The sequence below is a fragment of the Manduca sexta genome, chromosome 2, assembly GCF_014839805.1.
Source record: "Manduca sexta isolate Smith_Timp_Sample1 chromosome 2, JHU_Msex_v1.0, whole genome shotgun sequence".
NCBI lineage: Eukaryota > Metazoa > Arthropoda > Insecta > Lepidoptera > Sphingidae > Manduca > Manduca sexta.
In genome coordinates this window covers 8,922,342-8,945,121 of record NC_051116.1, presented here as the reverse complement: position 1 = coordinate 8,945,121, position 22,780 = coordinate 8,922,342, and the positions used below count along the sequence as shown (strand labels likewise).

Here is a 22,780-nt window from a genome sequence, read left to right as displayed (position 1 = left end):
TATTATTAGGTACAATATAACAGCAGAACACGATGTGTAGATTTGAAATAGAGTAATAAGAAAGAGGTGACAAAGAGTAATAGAACACAAATCACCGATCTTTTCAATTCTTTTCTGTTTATTTGTTAGCATACATCTCCGAAACTATTGAACGGATTTTCATGTAGTTTTCACAGGTGGTTAGAGTAAAATTAGGAGCAGGATATAGGCTTTGTGTCATTTAATCAAATATTGGATAAAAAATTATCCAAGCGTACGCATTCGTGGGCACAGCTAGTATATATTATAATTGTAAAAGTTTGCGGTGTATGAGTTTTTTATCCTCATGAAAAGCACTTCATAATAAAAAGTAAACAAACTAAAGCAATAACAATGCAAAACTTTATCCCTCCATCCTCTCTGGCGCTGGCGATAAGCCGACCGCGAATGCGACGCCGCGTTTGCACCGAGACAAATGTATAATTTGCGAATATTTGTTTTGAGTGTTGTGAAGTTCTTCGTAGTTATATGATGTGAACTTTGTATCAAAGTGGGAGTAAGGAGGGGACTTGTGATTGTTGGATGGTATTTTTATAATAATTTTACCATAAATTTAGTTTTCAAATATTTTTTCAACACTATTAAACATAGAATTTAATAATGAATATTTTCTAGTTTAAATTTTTCATAAGACAGTTTCTTTTTTTAAATAATTTGTTCGTATATTGCATTTTCTCGCCGCAACTCGTGTGCCGAAGATGTATGGAACGAATGTTTAAGGCCGTTTGCTCGGGGAAGGGTCTTAATAACTCGAGCACTACGATACAGACGGGATCCATGTTCCCACGACATGCCCCGAGAGTATCCAATATAATTAACTTCACACTCGTCCCACTTTCAGTTCACAGTTGGGTCTAGACTTGTGACACGTCTGATGCGCTAACAGTGATAATTGAACGCTTTTCATGCGCTCTCTAAATCTATGGATGCGCTTTCGACTGCTAGTGTAGGACTGTAAATTCTGGGTTAATGAAATATGTATGTACTGAGTAAACAATTTGTATTCTACATTACTATTACAGTTCAGGCAGCGATATTTCAACAAGTATAGATGTGTCATATGGCGTACCTTAAGAAAACGAATAAAAAAAAAGTTCCGCACGCAGTGAGGACTCGGTTGCGGTGGTCTCTGTTATACGGGTTCGTGATTATTAGGATTGCCTACTGCGTATGAATTTCAATAACTCCCTTAAACACGACACCTGTAAAATCATGCTTTTTGATTTATGACCTAATGATTTCTTATGTTTACGCGAATGTTAGACATTGAAATGAAACTATTTACGCATTTTATCGCGGTTATTTATACGCCCTAATGCGTGGAAGACTTTGATGTACACGTAGTGTATGCAAAAGTTCGTATTGGGACAATTTCGAGTACTCAGATTGGGCGTTATAGTGCCATATTTACCTCTTTATTAATATATGACATCATTGCTTTTAAGGGGTATTTAATTGCTTATTAAGCTTCGATATCAATAAATAAAATCCTTTTTTTTATTGTCAGTAATTGTTACGAGTACTGGAGTGCGGGAGTGAAGTCTCGTAGTTGACATTAAAGATACACATCTCAATGAGGCTGTAAAGATAATACACCTCGCCATTTGCAGTAAAATATGGAACTATTTTTTTTGTAATCCTAATAAAACGGAAAAGCAAAATTAACATAGATTAAAACTGGATAAATATTCTCACAATTTGTACAAAACTTGTTTATAAATTTAAAATGTGGTTCCTCATGTATTATTAATAGAGTAATGCATCGCTGTATGCAATATGCATTATTAATTTATTACGTACATTGTCATGGACAGTGGATCGTCAATAAATCATGTGTGAAATCAGGCGTTCGCTTTCCATCGGCTGTGTGTGTTATGATATTGACAAGGTTATGTTATGTTTTACTAAGTGTTGACTGCGGCTACGTCGTTACAAGCATTTCCCGCTATAAAAGTACCTAAATCATTACTTTATTTTATGTTTATTACGGATACATAGCGCCATCTGTAGAATAACAACGCCATTTATTTAAAAAAAAATCTTACGGGCGCATGTAACCGGCACAAAAGTAGCCTATATGTTAATCTGGGACATTGTCTGAGTTTGTTTCTCACCGATATCCAAAAAAAAACGGAATTTATAGTATTACTAAGAGTAAGATAATTGCGTAGAAGACATTTAACGATGTAAAAAACCTATTGAGTTCTTTTAGAGGGTAAAAGGTAGCCCATACGTTGGCCAAGGACATGGTCTATCCGTGTGCCAAATTACATCCAAAGCCGTTCAGCTTCTAACAAACATCCAAACACTTTCACACTTCCACATTCGCAATCATAGTCGGCGGTCGGTGATCCCTTTTTTATTTCATTCTTAGAAATAAACACTAACTCAATGCCTATCTATTTTTAGTTGTAAATGCGTGCAATGTCGCGTTGCAAAGCTAATCCTCGTGATCCTACTCCAGTTATTATCGTCCAAGTGTACATTTTTGTTCCGAAAATAAAGCGACTAATGTGTCGTGTTTTATTTATGCGTCGCATAATGAACGTTTATAAATGGGTCAACTACTAGATGCCATCTTTTTCCGTAATAATTTTGCTGTTGTTTATTTTAACGTGTATTCGTTCGTGACTCTGTCTTCGTGCATATTCTTGGTATAAATTTTGTAAGACTAAATATAATATGGCCTATTGTCAATGAAGGAGATGATTAGTGAAAGAAATGTTTTAAAAGTTTAGAAGACTATGTTGTACAAAAATTGAGAAGCTTTTAATTAATAACCACTTTATTTGTAATAGATGCCAAGTTGCGTCTGTCCCTCTTCGTTTTGTGGGAATTGCAAATTGAAATTACAAACATATGACATGGAATTGGTTTATCATTATGTAGGCAATACAATAGTACTTATGGCAAGTTAACATAAGAAGTAAATAAAAATGTATATCAAATTAACAAATTTATAGTGTCGTGTTTGGTAGGGTGATCAAATCTGAGTCTTCGATCCTCTTTTTAATTTAATGTTTTTTATAATTTTTAACTTTACATAGTTTTCTTAGTGAATATTTCATTACCATATGACATCACGGTCAAAATAAACAATTTGAAGCAAACAATTTTTTATATTACCGCAGACCACGGTCGAATCAACGCCAACAGTACCCAGCGAATGGTGATGACGTCACCTGCTGGCACACCGTCCAAATAATGATGATGACATCATATAATGTCGCGATATAGCCGATACCCCGTTAAAACTTTATTTTATAATTTATTAGTCTGTGCCAGTGGTTCTCAAAGGAATGCATGAGCTTGTTGGAATGTGTGCGGTAAATACTTGATGATGGTAATGACTTACCCCCTCATTCATAGACTTTTTTATCTAAGGACGGAGTAAAGCTGTGATAATAAGTCTGTTTCACAGACTGAAGGCATGGCACCCTTCGCAGTGCGTAGACATAGGGCCCGGCCGTTGTGATTGGCTAATATTGAGATCCAACAATACTTACAGCTTTACTACGTCCTAAGAATAAAAAAAAACTGAATAAGGGGGTAAAAAAATTAAATAAAAAATATTGGTTAAATATTACTGATGCTTCTATATTACATTATGGCAATTGTATTTGACCACTGATTGCAACTCGAAGGTATTGTTCTTCAATTAAAGAATAAGCATTCGTAAAATACTAGATAGGTTTTATTTACCACTTCCTCATCGGTTGGCAAGAATTTTTTTCCCTATGCGACGCGCTTGCGAAACTAAACTAGTCAAAGTCAATACACCCATGACTTCTCTGGTATAATGGCTGTTTGTGGGCAGCAGTGATCACTTACCATGAAAGGGATACCACTTAGTTGTTTTATTCCAAAAATAAGATACGCGAGATTGACTTCTTTATTTAATTAGTGCACAAGAAAAATATTTGGGAGCCATTGCTTCGTGGTTTTGGGAAGCTCGTAAAATACAGCGTAAAATCTAGTAATAGATATTCGGGTGATTATCGACTTCTGGTGATTGTGATTCAGGGAGTCGTTTGTGATGTTTCGTGGTAGTGGTTTGTTTTCTTCACGTGTTACCAGTAGAGGAAGGTCTGGTTTACCTTGATTGGCGTTGTAAATTAACAATTTCACGGTAATTTACAAAGAACCGATATTTAGCCAAATTTTTACGAAGCACCGTAAAAATTTAAGAAGTTTCCTTAAATACGTGAAGGAGGAAAATAATACGATAAGTCTAAAATGAATTGTGTACTAGTAAATACATTTCTACCACACGGATTCAACGTGGAGCGAGGGACTTGTCGTAAAAGTTAAACCAAATCATTTCTGCAATATGATTGTTAAAGTGTTGCGTTGACCCCGCATTGTATTGAAATAGGGCGAGGTAAAGGAAGAAAAGGAATAATAGTTCACATGCCTAGAGGTCTCGGTTTATCAGTCGCTCACACATTTGAAAGACCTATTTAACAGTTTACACCAACAAACGAAATAGTAAAAACTAGTTCTCAAACAAACCCATCCGGCGATAAATCTAATAGCTATTTATCCCAGTTTAGGAATAATGTACGCAAACCGCGTCACGTAACGCACGCGTCAAAATTAGCTCAGCACGGCCAAAATTAACCGACAGAAATAAACATCAAAAGAGTTTGCACGCTGTAGCTATTTCCGATGCACAAACAAAAAAAAAGTACAATATTTTTGTGTTAATCGCATTGTTCAGTTTCGAGTCCGAATTTCGGTAAATTTTTGTCTGAATACGGCAAAGCTGATGGCGATGTTCTTAGTAGCGTACATATACGCACATAGATTCTGAACTATTTATCAACTTCTGACAATTTTGATGTCATTCCATGCATCTAACACTCCGTACCTCACAGGGTCCATAACGATTTTTAATAAATCTAATTAGTTGATTTAGTCTGTTCATTTTTGTCCGCAATGTTGTCCTTTCACGCCGCACGTTACAATAACTTATACATACATTAAATATAATGGATATTTAGTCTATTGGTAATTCCACTGACTATTATAGTCCACTTCCCTCTATAGTCAAGCGGGAGACAAAATAATGAATTAAGGAGGCGTTTTAACTATTATGTAGACTATTATAGTCCATAGAAAACCTAATAATAGCACTCATTTTTGTGCAATGCTTCTCGGGATTGCCTGTTCATTCATGCTACAGATTAGTAAATTAAACTGATCATTACGTATACCGTGTATAAATAAACATTGCGATTCGACAGCACATTCATATTTACTAGATTACATCAGGCGCCGCTCCCTTTCCTTCAGCCAACAGATAGTGATATAACACCATGAGTCGGTAATCTAATCTAGCACTTAGGGAAGGTAAAATAAGTAAACAAAAAGTTCTATCGTAGTAAATGTTGTCACTTTCAAAGAAAAATTGGGAATTAAATGCTATGTACAAATCGTAGTCAAAATAATCTTTATCCATCTACGAACAAGAAGTTTTGATCTCATGATTTGCCTGGGATTTTGTCCTAAGCTGTAGATTCATTGTAATAGCAGTGTAGTCTAAGTAAAATATACTGAGGGAAATTCAGTTACTAGACTGCTGCCAGATAAGTCGCCCCTCGGTCCCTCCACCGAACGCACGCTCGCACGGGGCCCTAGGCATACGGTTATGTGTGTATACCTCATGGTTGCCAATTCACAGTGAGGCCTATAAGTTACCATTTCCTGGTCTTCTCTTCTGCTCTTATCCTAAGATGGCTCCTTGTCCTTCCCCTACTCTCCCTTCCCGGCTATCGACTTCCAACTGTCCTCCAGGGCCCTGCAGTCGCTAAGTCGTGGAACTTTAAAAGAAAAGACCTGTGAGTACTGTGGTTATTATAAAGACATTCGTATTTAATATGAAATATTTAAGATAAACCTTTATTGATTATTTTTTCCTTGTTGTGAACGACAGGAGCTGACGGCTGACCTTTTTCTGAAGCAACAACACATTATTTTAATTACAAGACGGCATTTAAATATCACTATGTTTGCGTCTCAATAGCGATCGTAAAAAAATTGTTATACCTACATATACATACATTCTCAAAGGCGTAGCCAAAACTGTGATTCGTTTCGAGAGCTTAGCATAGTGTCTTTTCGGGTAAAACTAAATGATCCTAACACTTGTGTCCTGTGATTATAGAAATTTATTGTACATGTTGATTAGTACTAATACTACGGCTAACAGCTGAGAAAATACTTATAAGACTGATTGGTTCATCTCTATGAGAGGAGTGCAATACGCCTGATATGTGTTTATAGATATTATTATAGAGTTCCCAGGTATGCATGTTTCACTATACTTATATTATACTTATCGTCCTTGTTGACATGACGCCATACCATTCTCATTAAATATCGCTATTTCATATAGTCGAATTCTCAAGTTGAAAGACTTGAGCATCAACATTACCTAAATAATATTTACAAACATTGTCCATTCCACAATTCACGTGATTGTTAAGTGACGGTCTAATACACAATACACTTATCTGGCACTTGTGACGTCATCGTACCAGCCGACTTGTTCCAAACGCAGCGGAGCGTACGACTCGCGAGCGCCGCGCCATGCCCGCATCAATATTGTAGTAAACAATAGCTCCTTCCCCTATGCGGTTATGGACAGTGTGGTATAAAGTATGACGAGAGAGTTATGAAGTCTAAGAGGCAAATAGAAAAACAATACATGGTCAAAATAAGTTGCGTTATCTTAATCTTCTGTAAAACCTTTGTTTTGTTAAAAAAATATAGCCAGGAAGTCGCGACTAGCTTAAAACTGGAAAATAGTTTTAGAGACTATAGGCTAGGTATGCTGTTTAAATAAATTGATAATTGGATGGAAAATCTTTACGTGTCTAGTTTATAGCAAAAAATAAGAACTAAAGAAACCATTACGTATTAAGTTTCTTTCTTTGTTTATTAGCCTTACTGTTCCATTAGCTGGAATCAATCAAAGACCTTTCCCTTTATCTGTAATGTGTTAATCCAGTCATATCGTAATCCAATCTGTTCATCCCGCATGTAGAACTAAATAAGAAAACCGCAACACCAAAAACACGTAAGCAAATAGAGAAAGCATATTATAGAAGTTACATCAAACGTGGCAGTACGGTCTCGGTGACCGTACACGGTTATCGAGAAATTAAAAAAATAAACAGAAAAAAAACGTAAGCACAAATTCGCGCGCTGGCTGTCATTCCGCGGCGATGAGTCATCGCGCGCGGTTGTCTCATCGGTTCCGCAGTACCGTTCCGCGCGGTCGAGTCTCCACCGGCCGCGTTATCAAAAACTGTTTGTTTTTATTTCCCACACTGTTTATCGGTTTATTTGTCACTGTAATGTCAAAATAAAGTTTTGTTGATAATTTAGTTTTGTTAATTGATCTTTGAGCAGTAATAGGACAGATGACATGATAACGAGTGGGCGAGATCCGTCGGAATTTAGTACGGAATGATAATAAATCTGTTGTAGACATTACTAGAGTATGAAATGTTTTAAATACCTAGCAGCAAACGTAATACAGATGTTATAATTAATAATTAGTAAACGTTTAGCTTTAGGTTTGGGGTAAAAGTTATATCGAAGATATTTTTGCTTGAGAATTTAAATTTCAATTATTATTGATAGGCTACATTGCGATCCGTTTTGTATGCTAATACGAATTGAATGGAAAGGTTTTAAAAATGCCCACTACAAGGAATAAGAACAGTGCATTAATTTCATGATTTACTATAATTTTAATATAAATGTGCCATTGTAAATGAATTTATAATAGAAATCCATTTAAATCCTTTTTGATTTACTACACAAGCCAACTAGGATTATTTTCATTTATATATTTAAATTGGAGAAACATGAAATGCTGGCCATGATCTGACTTCTAATTTTGGAATACGATCAATACAATACCGTATCGCCCCAAAATTAAAATTGATTTATCTTATACCCATATTTTGTTTTCTAATTTTGGCTAAGTTGTTCATTTAGCGTAGGCGCTATAGTTATTCTATTATTTTTCGGTTTTAAATTATTACCATTATTTAGCAGATTACTTATAAATCAAATTTTCTTTACATCAAATTTTATATGCTAATAAAATTGATTCTGTGTTCTCTTTGATACAATCGGATTAAAAACATATTCAGTAACAAGAATAGGATTTTTACGAATCATAAATAACTAGTTATTTTTGGTTTATAATAAACTTGGTCTGCCTTCACGACCTTCGTGTCAGTGGGTGGACAGAGAACGACCTTCGTTGGCATTAGTAATTGTAGTCATTTGGATTGTTTATAGCCCTTTATATTTTAGAATAATGTGTAACATTGTGGGAAAAGAATGATGGATATTTTCTTCTATCCTGCAATTAATCATTTCAAATATGGGGTCAACTTTTACAAAAAAAATTGCAGAAACGAGTTTATCTAGTTTTTACGACAGCCCCTTCTAGAGGTTATAGTGATATTGGATCATATTCCAATTTAATGGCTTTTATATAATGAATTCCCATTGATTGGGGTGGTGCTCTAAGTGAAAAAGCAATAGAACAGTCTAGCATAATTCTAGAAGTTACCTTTTATGTTTGTATTACATCACATTAATTACAATCTACTGATAAGTAATAAGTCACATAATCCTAGTTTTATAATATGAGTCAGCGGAGGTTGGTTCGCATGCGGAGTAGACAGTACGACACCAAGAATATGATTTGTGTCTGAATCATGCTTATATTAGGCGCTGAGGACATCTGCTCCTAATGTAGCGGGGGTTTTGATGGGTTTATTAATTGAATTATGGGTAGTGTTGGTATTTTGAGCTAAGACGTGATGTGAAGATACAGTTATATGTATTGAAACATTGGCCTTTGTAGTTCCTACATCAAGAGTCCCCTTTATTTTTATTAAGAATCTTATCGTAAGTACACCACTTATCGAATTAATGAAAATCCTATATAAACAAAAAAAAATATATTATTGCTTGAATGAACAATATTTGAAACTTAACTCTGACACGCAATGAATCCGCTTTTAAATAAAGCAAAAACCTTACAAGCCTCGTGGAAAGGGTATTTTTAGAGATACTGAAAATCAATTAACTAAGTACAGTTTTCGAAGCGGTATGAAGGCCATTTCCTACTATCTTATTTTATAGCAGTACCAAGAATCGAATTCCGAGCTTATGTCAATGTCGCCACGTCATTAAGCCGAGATGTCTTCGACATTTTACTCATCACACCAATTTAAAGTGTAGACAGAGATCATATCTCATCCGTAGACAAATATCGCAAATAAATTATGTTGAATATTATTCCAAGTCACATTTTCGTTCTTTGGCCGCGATTCAAGACTATATTTTAGTGTTATTGTAGCTTTTATAGTTTTAATAGGCTCATTGGGCCAGTGGAAGCGGTGCTGCTCCGGGATCGTCGAGTTCCTGCTTTCAATTTATTGATTTGACTGATAAAATAGCTGTTACCTTTTTTGGTAAAACACCACGCGTAATTTTGTTAAGATTAGAACAGGCTAGCGTTTTTTGTAGTGAAAAAAGAAAATTCAGCAAATTTTGACTGCATTTGTCGCACCTCTATCTATCCATTTAGTGATATAGGCGTGAGTTATGTAGTTTTTATTGCGTCAATATATCAGTAATTCTGTCTTTAAATCTTATTCCATGTAATATACCAGTAGCAAAAGGTCGAAATCTTTTCTGAAAGGGAACTTGACATAAGATATAGGTACTGATATGCATAAATGCGGTCTGCAAATCGTATTAATGATAATTATATTTTAAACTAGCTTTTGATCGCGGCTTCGCCCGCGTGAAGGAGTTTTCCGGGATAAAATTCCCACCATATATTTTCCCGGGATAGTAGCCTATAACCTTCCCAGGGTCTTATACTATCTCCATACCAAATTTTGCTTTCTTATACCACGTCTTATGTCACGTCCCGAGCCTGTGGGAACGGCATACTAAGTATCCTATGTCCGTCTCCTGGTTCTAAGCTACCTCTGCACCAATTTTCAGCAAAATCGGTTCATCCGTTCTTGAGTTATAAATAGTGTAACTAACACTACTTTCTTTTATATGTATATATAGATAAGATCTCTCAAATGCTTTCTATAATAGAACCTAGACTGCATAGTACACAGCCCACGTACTCGCTTAACTAATGAGCTGTTCGCAGTTACGTCTTCACTCTCTTCGCAAATTACAAGTGAGTTTACTAAGTAATCAGTGACCCAGTTAATCTGTCCATTATTATACTTTCCTTTTAAAATATGCGGGGAAAATGTCGAGGTATTGTAGTAAGAATACGTTTTAATTTTGTTTGTTATGTACCGTTGTCGGTTTAGCATTTAAATCGATAAACGTTTAGAGCAAAGTAAAATAAAAGTTTAGTAGCAGAATGCTTCCGAAATCTCTGCGTTCGTTCGTCTGAGAAAAAGACAATTGTGTCAATGTAATAAAATATCAAAGTGGCCTAGGATGTAAATTGGTACCCAACATGACTATATGTTATTAAATAATTGGATACAAGGTAGCAAGAATTCGCTGAATGCAAGCCGCTACTGACAACTCAAATTGAGAAATCTTTGGGGGAAGCCTACGTTAAGTAATAGACATGCTATGGCTGATTATGATTACATAATTTAAACTCTGTACAGTACTCTACAGGGAATAAAATTTGATTATCAAATATAACACTTCCCATACTGTACCTTTTCCATCTAATAAAGGTGTACAACTGTACAATGTAGCATACATATTGGAATTCTGATGCGGTGCGGTGACATCACGCCGCTAATTACGAGATGCCTTCGAAGATTTGTTATGCTGTGACGTCATCGTGTATGATTCTCGTATTTGCTCGTAAAGTGATATGGCTTTGGTCAATATTTGTGTGTTTGTGGTTTTGATTGAATTCATTTATTTCGGCATGATTTATTGCGTAACTTCTAAGCTTACTTTAAAAGATTTAAGGCTTGTTTTTTATTGTCAACGAATTCTCTTTTAATATAAAATTGGTGGACTAAAATCTCGTGAATATTGTAAGAGCTGTTGAGCGTTATTGACAATATCAATTGATCGTCTTTTATACTTGAACCTTAAACATTTCAAAGCATACCTTTTAAGGGACGAGTCTATCGCCATATCGGGCAATATCGGACTCCGGACTGATACTGAGCATAAAACCCAATACCACTTTGCTCAACCCGACTTTTAAACCCGGGACCTCATAGCGGTGATCGCAAAGCACACGCAGTACTACGCCACCGAGGAAATCCAATTAAAGCCCAACATCTCAACGCTGTTACGAATATCCTTATTTATACGACTCCTGACTTACTATCACCATTTGGCACCAGAACAATCCTCTACAGCAATAAACATTTTACCAAAATGTACAGTGATTCGTCGTTCTATATGTACGCATTATGTCTGCCAAAAATCTTCGCATTGGCAACAGAAGACTCAATTAGGCGAAAGCCTTAAGCCACGCATTACGTCTGAGCGGCGACTGGCGCGACTCAACTCCGCAATGCGGCAGGACTATGACATATGACCTGGATTTGGTATTTTTATACAGATGTTGAATATTTTATTTGTTGCAGCGTTGGCGTCTTCTAGTGTCTACTCGGTTATGTTCAAAGACAATTGTCTGTTTATGCCAATATTTGGTTTGATGAGAATGTGATGAAGCAATTAGAAAGGCCGGTATAATAATTAATAAGTAATTGAGATGAATGTCGACGGATACACCATGCTCCGTGAACTCTCCTATTTCTGATTACCGCTGGTCCTACAACGATGTCCTAAGCAATTCGAGGCGAATTACAATCTTTAAGTAATGTGAGATTTAAAAAAGTTTGATTTAATTTAGAAGGCATACCTAAGTGTTGGTCTTATACATACGAAACTTTATATTAAACTGGATATTAAATCAGGCTAGCACTAACTAACACGACTGCCTGTGACCTATTTCCAACCCCTCTTATTAGGGGGCGAGTGGTTGCAATTGGAGCGTATACATTAGTGTTTTCATGTGTGTATGTTTATAAATATTACTAGAATTCATCCAGCATATTCAAAGGGTGATGTGGACCCCAGGGACGAGGTAAAGGTCCCTTTGGTTCAGTTGAAACAAGGTCGCATTCGCGTGATATTGATAGTGTATTCATAGATCTTGCGATGTACCATGGCGCGTTGGTCGGATATTCTGAAGCAGGCTGGGCAGATGTTGGTGAGAATTGTTTTATTAGTATTACGATAAAAGTACGCAGTTTGATGAGCACGATGTAATGTCGTCTATTGAAAAAAGTCATGTTTCTGAGATTGAATCACGGCGAAATCAATTAAACTTGATTCATCGTTGTATGAGAATCGAATCTATAATTCATTAGGTAATATTGGAACAGTTTAAAATATTCACACATTCTTATAATATTATTTGTAAAGCGACTGGGCATGTCTACCAAAATACCAGACGACAATTCTAATCGAACCAAATAAGTTTTCTGACTTTGAAACAAAGGATTGCCAAAAAAATATCCGCCGACCTTCGCATTTAATGTATAGGTGGTAATTTTGGATGCAGGAAGCTTGTCGTAGAAGGCGCCGCCATTACATTCGTAAATCAATTGTTGCGTTTACGTATTGCGCTGTGATGTATCGATTATTCCGATAGAATGGTTTTAAAATCGATCGCATTGGAATCGATTCTAGATTGATAATGTTACGGAACTCTTGGTCCTTTGAGAGTTCAAGAGAAGGTATTTTTATAGCGTATCTGTTGGTGACTGGTTTCTTATGCAATTGATTTAATGATAACATTTCACTTGCTCTTTAGTGTATCATATTATATCTGCATGAATACCAAGTAAGCCATATTACCAACTGTTGCCTATCAGTCGATCGGATCGATTTTTCGAGTAAAATCGATTAATAATATTTTGATCAACAAACATACATGCCCTGTGCCTACAATATTTCTTGGCACATAGCAGCCGTCGCTCATCCGGCCTGTCTGAATTATGATAGGCTGTCGACTCGAGTCACGACATTTAATAAAAAAAAAAAACATTATGAAAAGTTCTCCGTATGAAATATTTCTTTTATAAATGATTTTCGCCCTCGTCTTCCGCAGTTTTAACTGATAGATGCGATCACGTGTTCTGATGATGTTATGGTTATTATTGTTTGTTCTTTTCTTGTTGACATGGCTTTCGATAAAAGCGTTTGTGTTAACACTAGGCTGATTTTTAAGTAGCTGCTGCTTTTTGGGTTAGCATTAATGGTTCATTGTTAAAGAGAATCGACATTAGGCAACATTTTTCCTATTCCATAAATTGCAGTCAATGATTGTTGGAGATATAGATGACCGAAATACGATACCTTCTTCAAAATTGGTTTAGTAATGTGAATGTTAATGCGTAGCAACATTATATAAAATCTTTATTTAAGGTGTTTGTTCGTAATTTCACGTTTATGTCACTCGGTACGTCCGCTTTCACTTGTTTCACTCTCTTTTCACTATGTCAATATATTATATATTTTATAAAAATCTTAGTTCTGACGTAGGAACCGACAAAAAACTATTTATAATGCCCACATTGAAGTGACAATTATTTACCATCACGATCTGGGTGTAACTACCGACGCCTAACAAACGTCAGGTAAACGTCCGGTTGTAAAAACAAGGAAAATCTATCGTGATGGAAAATAAAGGTTTATTTAATGCTGGCACCATTTCAAAAGACAGTAATAACAATATTGATATACAAAAGAATAAAATATTGGTAACACGTAAAATGTAGAGCAAAAACAAAAAGACCAATAAACTTACCTCTCATTCAGCAAGTTGTCACAGTATGATTTAAGTAGTAATGGAATGAAACGAAAAAAAAATGTGCGCTTAACAAATACAGAAATGGGAAGCTAAGACAGAAGAAGGCTGTAGCATACTTTACAGTGTTTTGATCATACGAACAGATCATGGATAATCTCAACAGTTCTAAACCACGCACAACAGCCGAAGCCCAAAATTGTAACCACTCTAATCTATTACCGAAGCACTTACCAAACGCGTACATTTATCTGCTGTTTGAACGTAAAGCAATCAAACGATATTAAACCGATAATAAACCAATGTTAAATAATACGCGCGCGTTTGCGGTACACGTTACTGTGGGGATGGATTTAGTGCGGATTTTGGGGGATATAATATTGTTAGGATTTGTTTGTGGAATTGGGCAGTGTGTATGTGTATGAGTGATTATTTGTGAAGATATGTTTGGATTTTAATGATTTCTTATGTTTACGCGAATGTTAGACATTGAAATTAAACTACTTTTGGGATTCTATCGCGGTTTTTTATATTTTGTCTTCTCCTGACGTTTCGAAGACTTTGCATCCTTCATTGTCACGGGGGGGACTGAGGTATTGTTCATCCGTAAAGTCAAAGTTACAATATCTACCTACATTTTACAATTATACAACTTTTTAAACTTTTATCTGCTGGTGGTTCGATCTACGCAGAATGAGCTCACAGTGTCTCGAAGTCTGGCAGCCGGTCTTTTGGGTTCCGATTTAATTAAATGTAGAACTGGATCCCAGGCTTGTGCAAGTTTCCAACCATTTTCCCTATTGAAATTAGGATGCTTTTTAATTTCAATAGCCTCGCGAATCATGATAGACAGGAATTGGTGTTCTTTGGCGAGGATTTGTGGCTTGTCTAGTCGCAGATAATGATTGGCGCCTCATTCAGCGTGTTCAGCGACTGCAGACTTCAATACACTGTGAGCTCATTCTGCGTAGATCGGACCACCAACAGCTAAAATTTTAAAAAGTTGTAGAATTGTAAAATGTAGGTAGATATTGTAATTTTGACTTTACGGGTGAACAACACCTCAGTCCACCCCGTGACCATGAAGGCTGTAAAGGCTTCGAAACGTCGGGAGAAAACAAAAATATAAAAACCGCGATAGAATCCGAAAAGTATTTTAATTTCAATGTTTGGGTTTTGTTGGTATGGTAGGATGGGTGGGAGAGAGTAAGCAGACTAAAAGGCTTGGTCAGTGATGGTTTTCCTAAGAAATACAGTGTAGTGTAGGTTTCTATTCGTGAAGTAACTTTTAGTCGGGTTAGTAATTACAGCGCGACGGTCATCCCAAACCAACTGACATTTATACATGTACAACATGTATTTTTTCTGGCCTTTTTTCTCCTTGACCGTATGTATGTTGTTAAATAAGTATTTTTACTTTTTGTATAACAAGTTACTAAGTTTTTTATATCTGTACAGTTGTTTTGAGCCGTCCCCTATTGAAGGTTGATTAAGTCGATAGACTTGTGTCGATGGATTTACCTAAAATTCAATCTTAGAAAATCAATAACATACTCTCGACGTTGGAGAAAGGTCTGGTTTTCCATTGTTTTGCTGACAATAAACGGCGAGGGGGTCGGTCCCCCCTCTCCCGGTCTGAATACGTCCCCCGGCCGCCGGAGCAGAACGGATGTTGGCGCGCATGATAAAATCTATATTGAATGCTTTGCGGCCGACCGGCGGCGGCCTGTCTGCCGAATACTCTGATGCACTACACAACACGCATGTGAAATGTATAGTGGGATGATTTAATTTATAAAAAGTTGTTGTATGGCAAAATTATTTTAAACCTGTATGTAGGAAGGACTGACTGCCTTGGTGACGTAGTAGTATTGCGTGAGTGGTACAACTACCGCTCCAAAGGCTTGGATCTGAATCCTAGGTCCGACTAAATTAAAATGTTTTTGTTTTTGTATTACCCCGGAGTCTGGAAATTATGCCCGATAAAAGGGTAAAGCTCTCCCCCATCACATCATGGAACGGCAATAAGGCAAAACTCAGGCGGAAAGTGGATCCGCTAGTTGCACTTCTATCTATCCCTTCGGTGTTAAAAGTAGTGATGTGTATTTGTTTTTTTGATCTAAGAAGGAGTTGAGAAAAATCTGATTTCAGAACGTTATGAAAATAAGCGAATGAGAAGTTAGAGAAGCATAACGTATTAAACAAAAGTTTTATATTTTTTCTGGATGTCAAATTTAGTATTTGATCTTATTGGCGATAGGTTTTGTTCTTATTATATTATTAGGGATTATTGAGTTTGGTGAAATTTCAATTCATTACATAATACATATACTTACGCTTTTGCCTTCGGAGCAATAAGCGTGGCATTATGTTACATAAATACAAATTTGTTGCTATATTTTGAGATTCGTTGCAGTATTTTCGTGACCTAAAAAGAAATTCAATGGCACATTCTAATAGTTTTTTCCTTCAGCTTTGATTAAAGACTAAAATGATATACACAACCTTGAGCCGTCAGCGAAAAAAGTAATTTACAATAATTGCTAGTGAACGGTCAAGGATTTGTTCATATATATAGTGGACTTTCTATTGTCAATAATGTAGAAGTAATAGTAGTGGGTATTCCTAATTCAAACACTAAGAATACTTCCATGAGTCCTCAAGTATTGTAGAGATTTTTTTGGGTATCGGACCCCGCGAATGGGGTACTGGAATCCTTCGGCTTAACGACTATAGGGCTCTGGAGGAAAGTTGGGAGGGAATAAGCTGGGAAGGGAGTGAGAAGAAAGGATAAGGAAACCTCTTAGAATGGAAGGAAGGGCGAAGGCCATGAAATGTTAGTGAGCTCTCATAGGTCTCAGTGTGAATTAGCAACCATGATGTATACACACTTAACTGTGTGCCTAGGGCCGCGACAAATGTCCTTCCGTGCATGGGTGTGCATTAGGTGTGGAGACCGAGCTCCAGTATTGTAAGGTTCATGTGCGCCTGTGATCGCATATCATCAGCTGACCAAGTTGCTGGTTTGCTCTCTACTTTTTAAATAAAATAGGTTGGGCGATTCGGTCCCCAATATTGCCGTCTAAATACGTCTTGTTTTGATTTACGTGTCATTATAAATGTTCTGCTATGGCGGCGTGTAGTCTGCCAACATCATCATACAGTTATGATGATGTTCCAGATATCTGTTATGGATACTTGTTTTATGGTTTAGGGAACTACTATGAACATTGATAATAAAATTATACATGGAAATGCTTGGCAAGCTGAACAATGATTAGTGAACAAAACCAATCGGTCTTATGTCAAAAATATCGATGAAGGATTAGCTTTAACAATATTTCTCAAGAACTGACCTAACTACAATTTCTTTTTGCACGAGTTATCATATTTGACGATTTATTAGAACACATTGCCATATTAGGATTGTGTACCGGTTTGAATATTGTACTAAGCGTGTGAGAAGTCTACAAATCCGCATTAGGCCTGCGTGGTGGACTAAGGCCTTATCCCTCTTAGTAGTAATCCCGTGTCCAGCAGTGGGACAGTATAATACGGGGCGGATATTATTGTTGTCTTGAATATTGCAGCCAGTGTAATGACTTGCCGTACAGTGCTCCCTTACTTAAAGTTTGGTGTTCCTAGTTCCTACTGTTATAGATTTTTTTTTTGTTGCTGTTTAAATAGACGAGCTTGCCGATCGCCTAATGGTAAGCGATACGACTGCCCATAAACAGTAGAAACACCATCCAACACCTTGAATTACAAAGTATTGTTTGGTATTCCACCGCGCTTGCCATCCTGGGACATGAGATGTTAATCTCATTTAAAGATTTATGACGGTTAACACTAAGCTCGCTTACAAGTGTCTTTATTCATTTGTAATAACAAAATATGCATACTTCGCACTGATCTGTATCATAGTTGACATATGAACAGCAGCCCTTTAACGTCCTTGACCGAAATGTACACTCGAACGGGGAAACAATTACATGCAGATTAGATAGCGGGCAGCGTGGCTTTGCAATCGATATACCGACACAACTACAAGTTAAAGCTCATGTATTTAAGTGGACAATGCAAGTATCATGTATTGATTTTATGTTTACGTGTTTCTGCGGGCCATTTCGCTCGCGTTAAAATCTTTTCCAGGTAAAAAAATGCGAAGTGTATTGGGACGCGAAGTTGGCTGTATTATTGATTAAAAGTATTTCATTTTATGTTTTTTGAAATGCTTTATTATTAGTTAGTAATTGGGAAGACATGCCAACTTCGAAAGGGAGATATCGACCAACGAATGCCTTTGTATCTCTCTACATTTGCCAGGAATTTATTAACACAGACTTATATATAATAATAATACCAGTCCTATATTATATACTGCCCACTGGCGAGCACGAACCTCCTCTACTAATGACAATGACCTATCTGTAAGTTTATAATTGCAGTTTGGAAATAAGATCTCTTGCTTTTTACAAAATAGGCTGACTTATACAGTAAATGCTATGAACAAATTTGCATTAGCGTGTCTTTAATGACACTGAGCATGGGGATACTTTAGGATCACCGAGAATTCATCGCGTACTAATATTACCTTCTTTAATTATTTATACAATCGGACTGCTTCAGCAATGATGTGTCCTCGTCGGTTGCCAAACCCGCGCTTCTTAGAACCATTGTAACTGAAGCTATGACCTAACGCCATAAAATTAATGCGATCTCTGTCGCCGCGCACCGCTCTGCCAAATGTTTTACGGTTGTTTTGTTACATTCGCGACGATCGTAAATATATTTATTCATTTAAGAGGTATAAGTGAATATTTAGCAGTGGACTTTCTGTAACTAATAATGATGATAAGAAATAGGTGGTATCTTCTATGTGAGAGTTTTTTTGGGTAGGTCTGATCGTTTTATATCCATATTTGTGTATAAAAACAAAGTGTGAGCGTTTAAAACCCGCTATAGTGGCGGCCATAGCGCCACGCGCGTCTTGCTCCGGGATCCGCCTGTGTACACCCGGTATCAATCAGGCCGGTAGAATTTCTTCGACTGGCAAAGGATAATCGCCTCATCATCCAACACTATCTGGATCTCATTCCGCTTACCATCAGGTGCAGAGAGTCGGATCAGGGACGTGCTTGTATAAAAAAAAGTGGTCTGATTAATATTATTATTCTAGTCAATGTGATTACTGGTAGTTTTAGTATTTTGTAATAGTTCTGAGTGACTTTACTTTGTTTATGGTTACTCATGCCGCATACCATTAATCTAGCTACTTACTTTGTGTTAGGTTTAAAAATTTGTCATATGTTATTTTGTACTTAGTTTAATTTATTTATTTAGCACTTTATATACAAAAGTATACAGGCGGACTTAATGCCATAGGCATATTCTTCCAGTCAACCTTAGGGTGGTGCAGAGATAATTTATGTTATATATTTTTATGTTTATGTCCCGCAAGTTGAATTGGGTAATGTAATGACTGTGTGTTGAATAAAGAATAACTTCTTCTCCTTCTCGCATCGTATTCTTCATTGCTGAGGGTCGTGATTCCCTGAACGTGGAGTAATCTTTTCTTTTCATCAAGTTGCTCCACTTAATCTTTAGCATTGTGGGGCGCAACATGAAGTTTGCAAAGAATAACTAAATAATTAAAAAAGCTATAATAAACGTGTGTAATATTAACTCCTATCTCAGTCACCGCGTCTGATACCCAAACTTCCTTGAAAGTATCAAATGTTGGTAGGAAACGATCTAGCGAAGCATCTGGGTCACTATTATCCACTTGAACTCGCACCGCTACAGTAATACGGTTCGGATTTCCTAGGACGGCGGCGACACATAGCGGCTGTGGTACAACGCAGACAAAAAGCAAATAACAGTTGCATAAAACTGTAGCAAATTATACCGTTTGTTATATTTGACGAGACTTCCAACTCCTCACTATTTGACTAATTATGGAGTGGGTTAAAGGCAGATTAGTGATTCCAGTGTTGCCTTACAAGAGTTGCTGTAAAATGCAGTCATGAGTAAGAGAATGAAGTCAACCCAAAGTTCATAATACACAATTAAAAGTAACACATTTATGGTGTATTTACCCTGTGATTGAAAACGTATTTCTTTTCTAAAATCCTTTTCACTCTCTAATAAGTATTGACTGACATCTGCTTATGGCACTTTTTAATAAATAATTAATCTTCCATCCGATCCCTAGTATCAAGCAATATAAATAATTTGTAACCATGTCACAAAACCTTGTTCTGGTGTATGTATTTTCAATACAGATTGTAAAAAGCGAAATAAGCGAAAGATGTTCTCGTCACTCGAACCGACAAGTATCTCTCGCGCAAAGCTGAATGAACTCCTAAATCCGAGCGGATATAAAACCAGTGTTTATTGTATTAACTATAACTCGACGCGGCGCGAACTATGCGCACGCGGCGCTCGTACTCGGCACTACGTGCGAGCTATATTTAGTATAAGTGTTTTAGCCATTGGGAAATGTATTGTACTCCAGTTTGTACTGGTGGGGCTTATTTGGAATGTTTAATGATTCTGTGTTATCGTTTATTTTCTTTCTTCTTCTTTAGTTTTTGGAAGTTTACTGCTGACAATAGGCCACAAGTAAAGCATTTTATATCTCTTCGTAGCAAGTATAAAACTGAATTGTCAGTGACAATTTTTTTTTTGATGACGAGACAAGCATGCTGTTCGCCTGATGGTAAGCGATACGATCGCCCATAAACAATAGAAACTCCATCCAACACCTTGAATTACAAAGTATTGTTTGGTATTCCACTGCTCTCGCCATTCTGAGACATGGGATGTTAAGTTTTATTACGTCCAGTAGTTACACTGGCTACAATGTTCTTGCAACCGGAGCACAACAGTAACATACTGCTGCTTGTTGGCCGAAATAAACATTGCAGTAGTACCTACCCTGGCGAACTCTTACATATGAGAAACCTACCACCAGTAAAAATCTCCCCTCCTATAAAAATATGTCCGTCACCGATCAGTTGTGTTAGGTCTACCACCCACCACAACAACTCCTGTTAGCCAGGATCAGCAGTGGCATGCATTTTATGACACTGAACGGTGAAGCTCGCCGAGTCTCAGGAACACTAATTTGTCTTTGCAACGAAATTAGTAAAGCAACAGAGCAACATCTATCTAAAAACGTGTGTGTATACGTTATGTACGCACGTAAGAAGTTATACTTCTTTGGTGTAACAGGATAAAAATCTTTCTAAAAGTATGATCCTTCAAGTTATCCTGTTTGTAGAGAAAACGAAACTAATAATAGAAAAAAAGGTATTTAATACACAGAAAAAAGTTTTAAACGCATTATTAAGTTAAATAAATCTTATTTAAATATCACAGAACAATTAAAATTTTCCGGACTTTACTATTTAAAATTATTTGTTTCTATTATTAATTTATTTGTACACTTATTACACATTAAATAATAATGTAATAATTAACTATTGATTAGCTAATTTCAGGCCCGTTTTCGTGACAGTGTGCGCGCGCATCATAAAATTTACTCCATAATTTTTCCCTAAAGCGCCAAAAGAAGTATAACTTCAAAAATACCATACAACAGATATGTTAATTCGTTGTAATGCAACGCAGTTGGTGTACATTCAACTACACAGTAACTCGCACGGCTTCCTGTTTACCTGATGTCGTTTAACCCACGTGTTTACGTGTTCATTCATGTGATCGCGACTGCCTTTGTTATTCCTATCTTCGTCGTGTTTTTCTTGATCTTTTGTTGATGAGTACGTGGTCTGGGGTAGGATGTTGCCAATTGTAAATAAGAGTTTTTGATTTCATTCAACTATGACGCAGAATAAAGCTAGGAGTAGGTGATGGTGAAATGTTCAAATTATTGACGCTTTCTGGGCAAGCAATATCGACATTATATTTTTAAGTACAATTTATTTTGTATAAACCAAATAAATAGGCTGAGTCCAGTGTGCTACCATACAGCACTACAGTTTATAAGCAAGCATGGCGCTCACTAGCAAGCCAGCTTCTTTCTTGTTGACTGCGGTGGTAAAATTAGGCTTTCTATGGTACATTTGCTTACCTCAGCCGAAGGTATATGTATAAATTCTACAGAAAACAGGCTTGCTGTAATTTCGCTGTTCCATATCGTGTTTTCCACAGAATTAAACCCCAATATCCTTTCCTTTCTTAATTCCTAAGAATTGTGGGTGTTTATGGGTATAGATATATAATAAATCTTAGCATAAAATATCTATTTGATGGACATCTGGTTTAAAAAAAAACACTAGTTACATCTACATAAGCGTGTTACATGACATCTTATAAACATATGTATAATAATATAATGCTATACGTAATGTTGTATGTTGTAAAACGTGTGATGTGTTGTTGCAGGTGATGCTGGGCGGGGCGGGGTCGCCGGGCGGCGACGACCTTCTCACCGTCACAGTCGTGCGCGACGAGCACGGGTATGGGATGAAGGTGTCCGGTGAGTGGCCGTCTAGCAATCCAGCATCATATGCCATACCGACAGCACTCGTACATTCTAAAGGAAATGAGTAATTCGTGCTAGTCAATACAGCTCCCTCGTTACCATTAATTATTAAATTAAATCAAACGTCTATTTAAAATATAGGCAACGCAGTAAGTTCTGATATTATAAATATCCATGGATTTATTAAGAAAATCATATTCCCGTGCATATGCCAATCACGCTAGACATAACAAAATATAATGGTAGGAGCTGTTTCACCAAGTTCAAGTTATATTCGACAGTCAGCGTATTAAACAGCTAAATTAAATAGAACTCCTTTAATTACAACTAATTTGAAAGCATAGATAAGAATGTGACTTTTGTAT

General features: G+C 36.6%; 1 protein-coding gene across 1 annotated transcript in view; it reads left to right on the top strand.

The window, feature by feature from the left end:
* Positions 1–22,780, top strand: part of LOC115448588 — a 60,805-nt gene that overhangs the window by 18,724 nt on the left and 19,301 nt on the right. The window contains exon 2 of the mRNA XM_037437073.1: positions 22,316–22,409. Coding sequence (XP_037292970.1) covers positions 22,319–22,409 — 91 coding nt within the window. The 5' untranslated portion in view covers positions 22,316–22,318. The remainder of the gene's footprint in view (positions 1–22,315; positions 22,410–22,780) is intronic.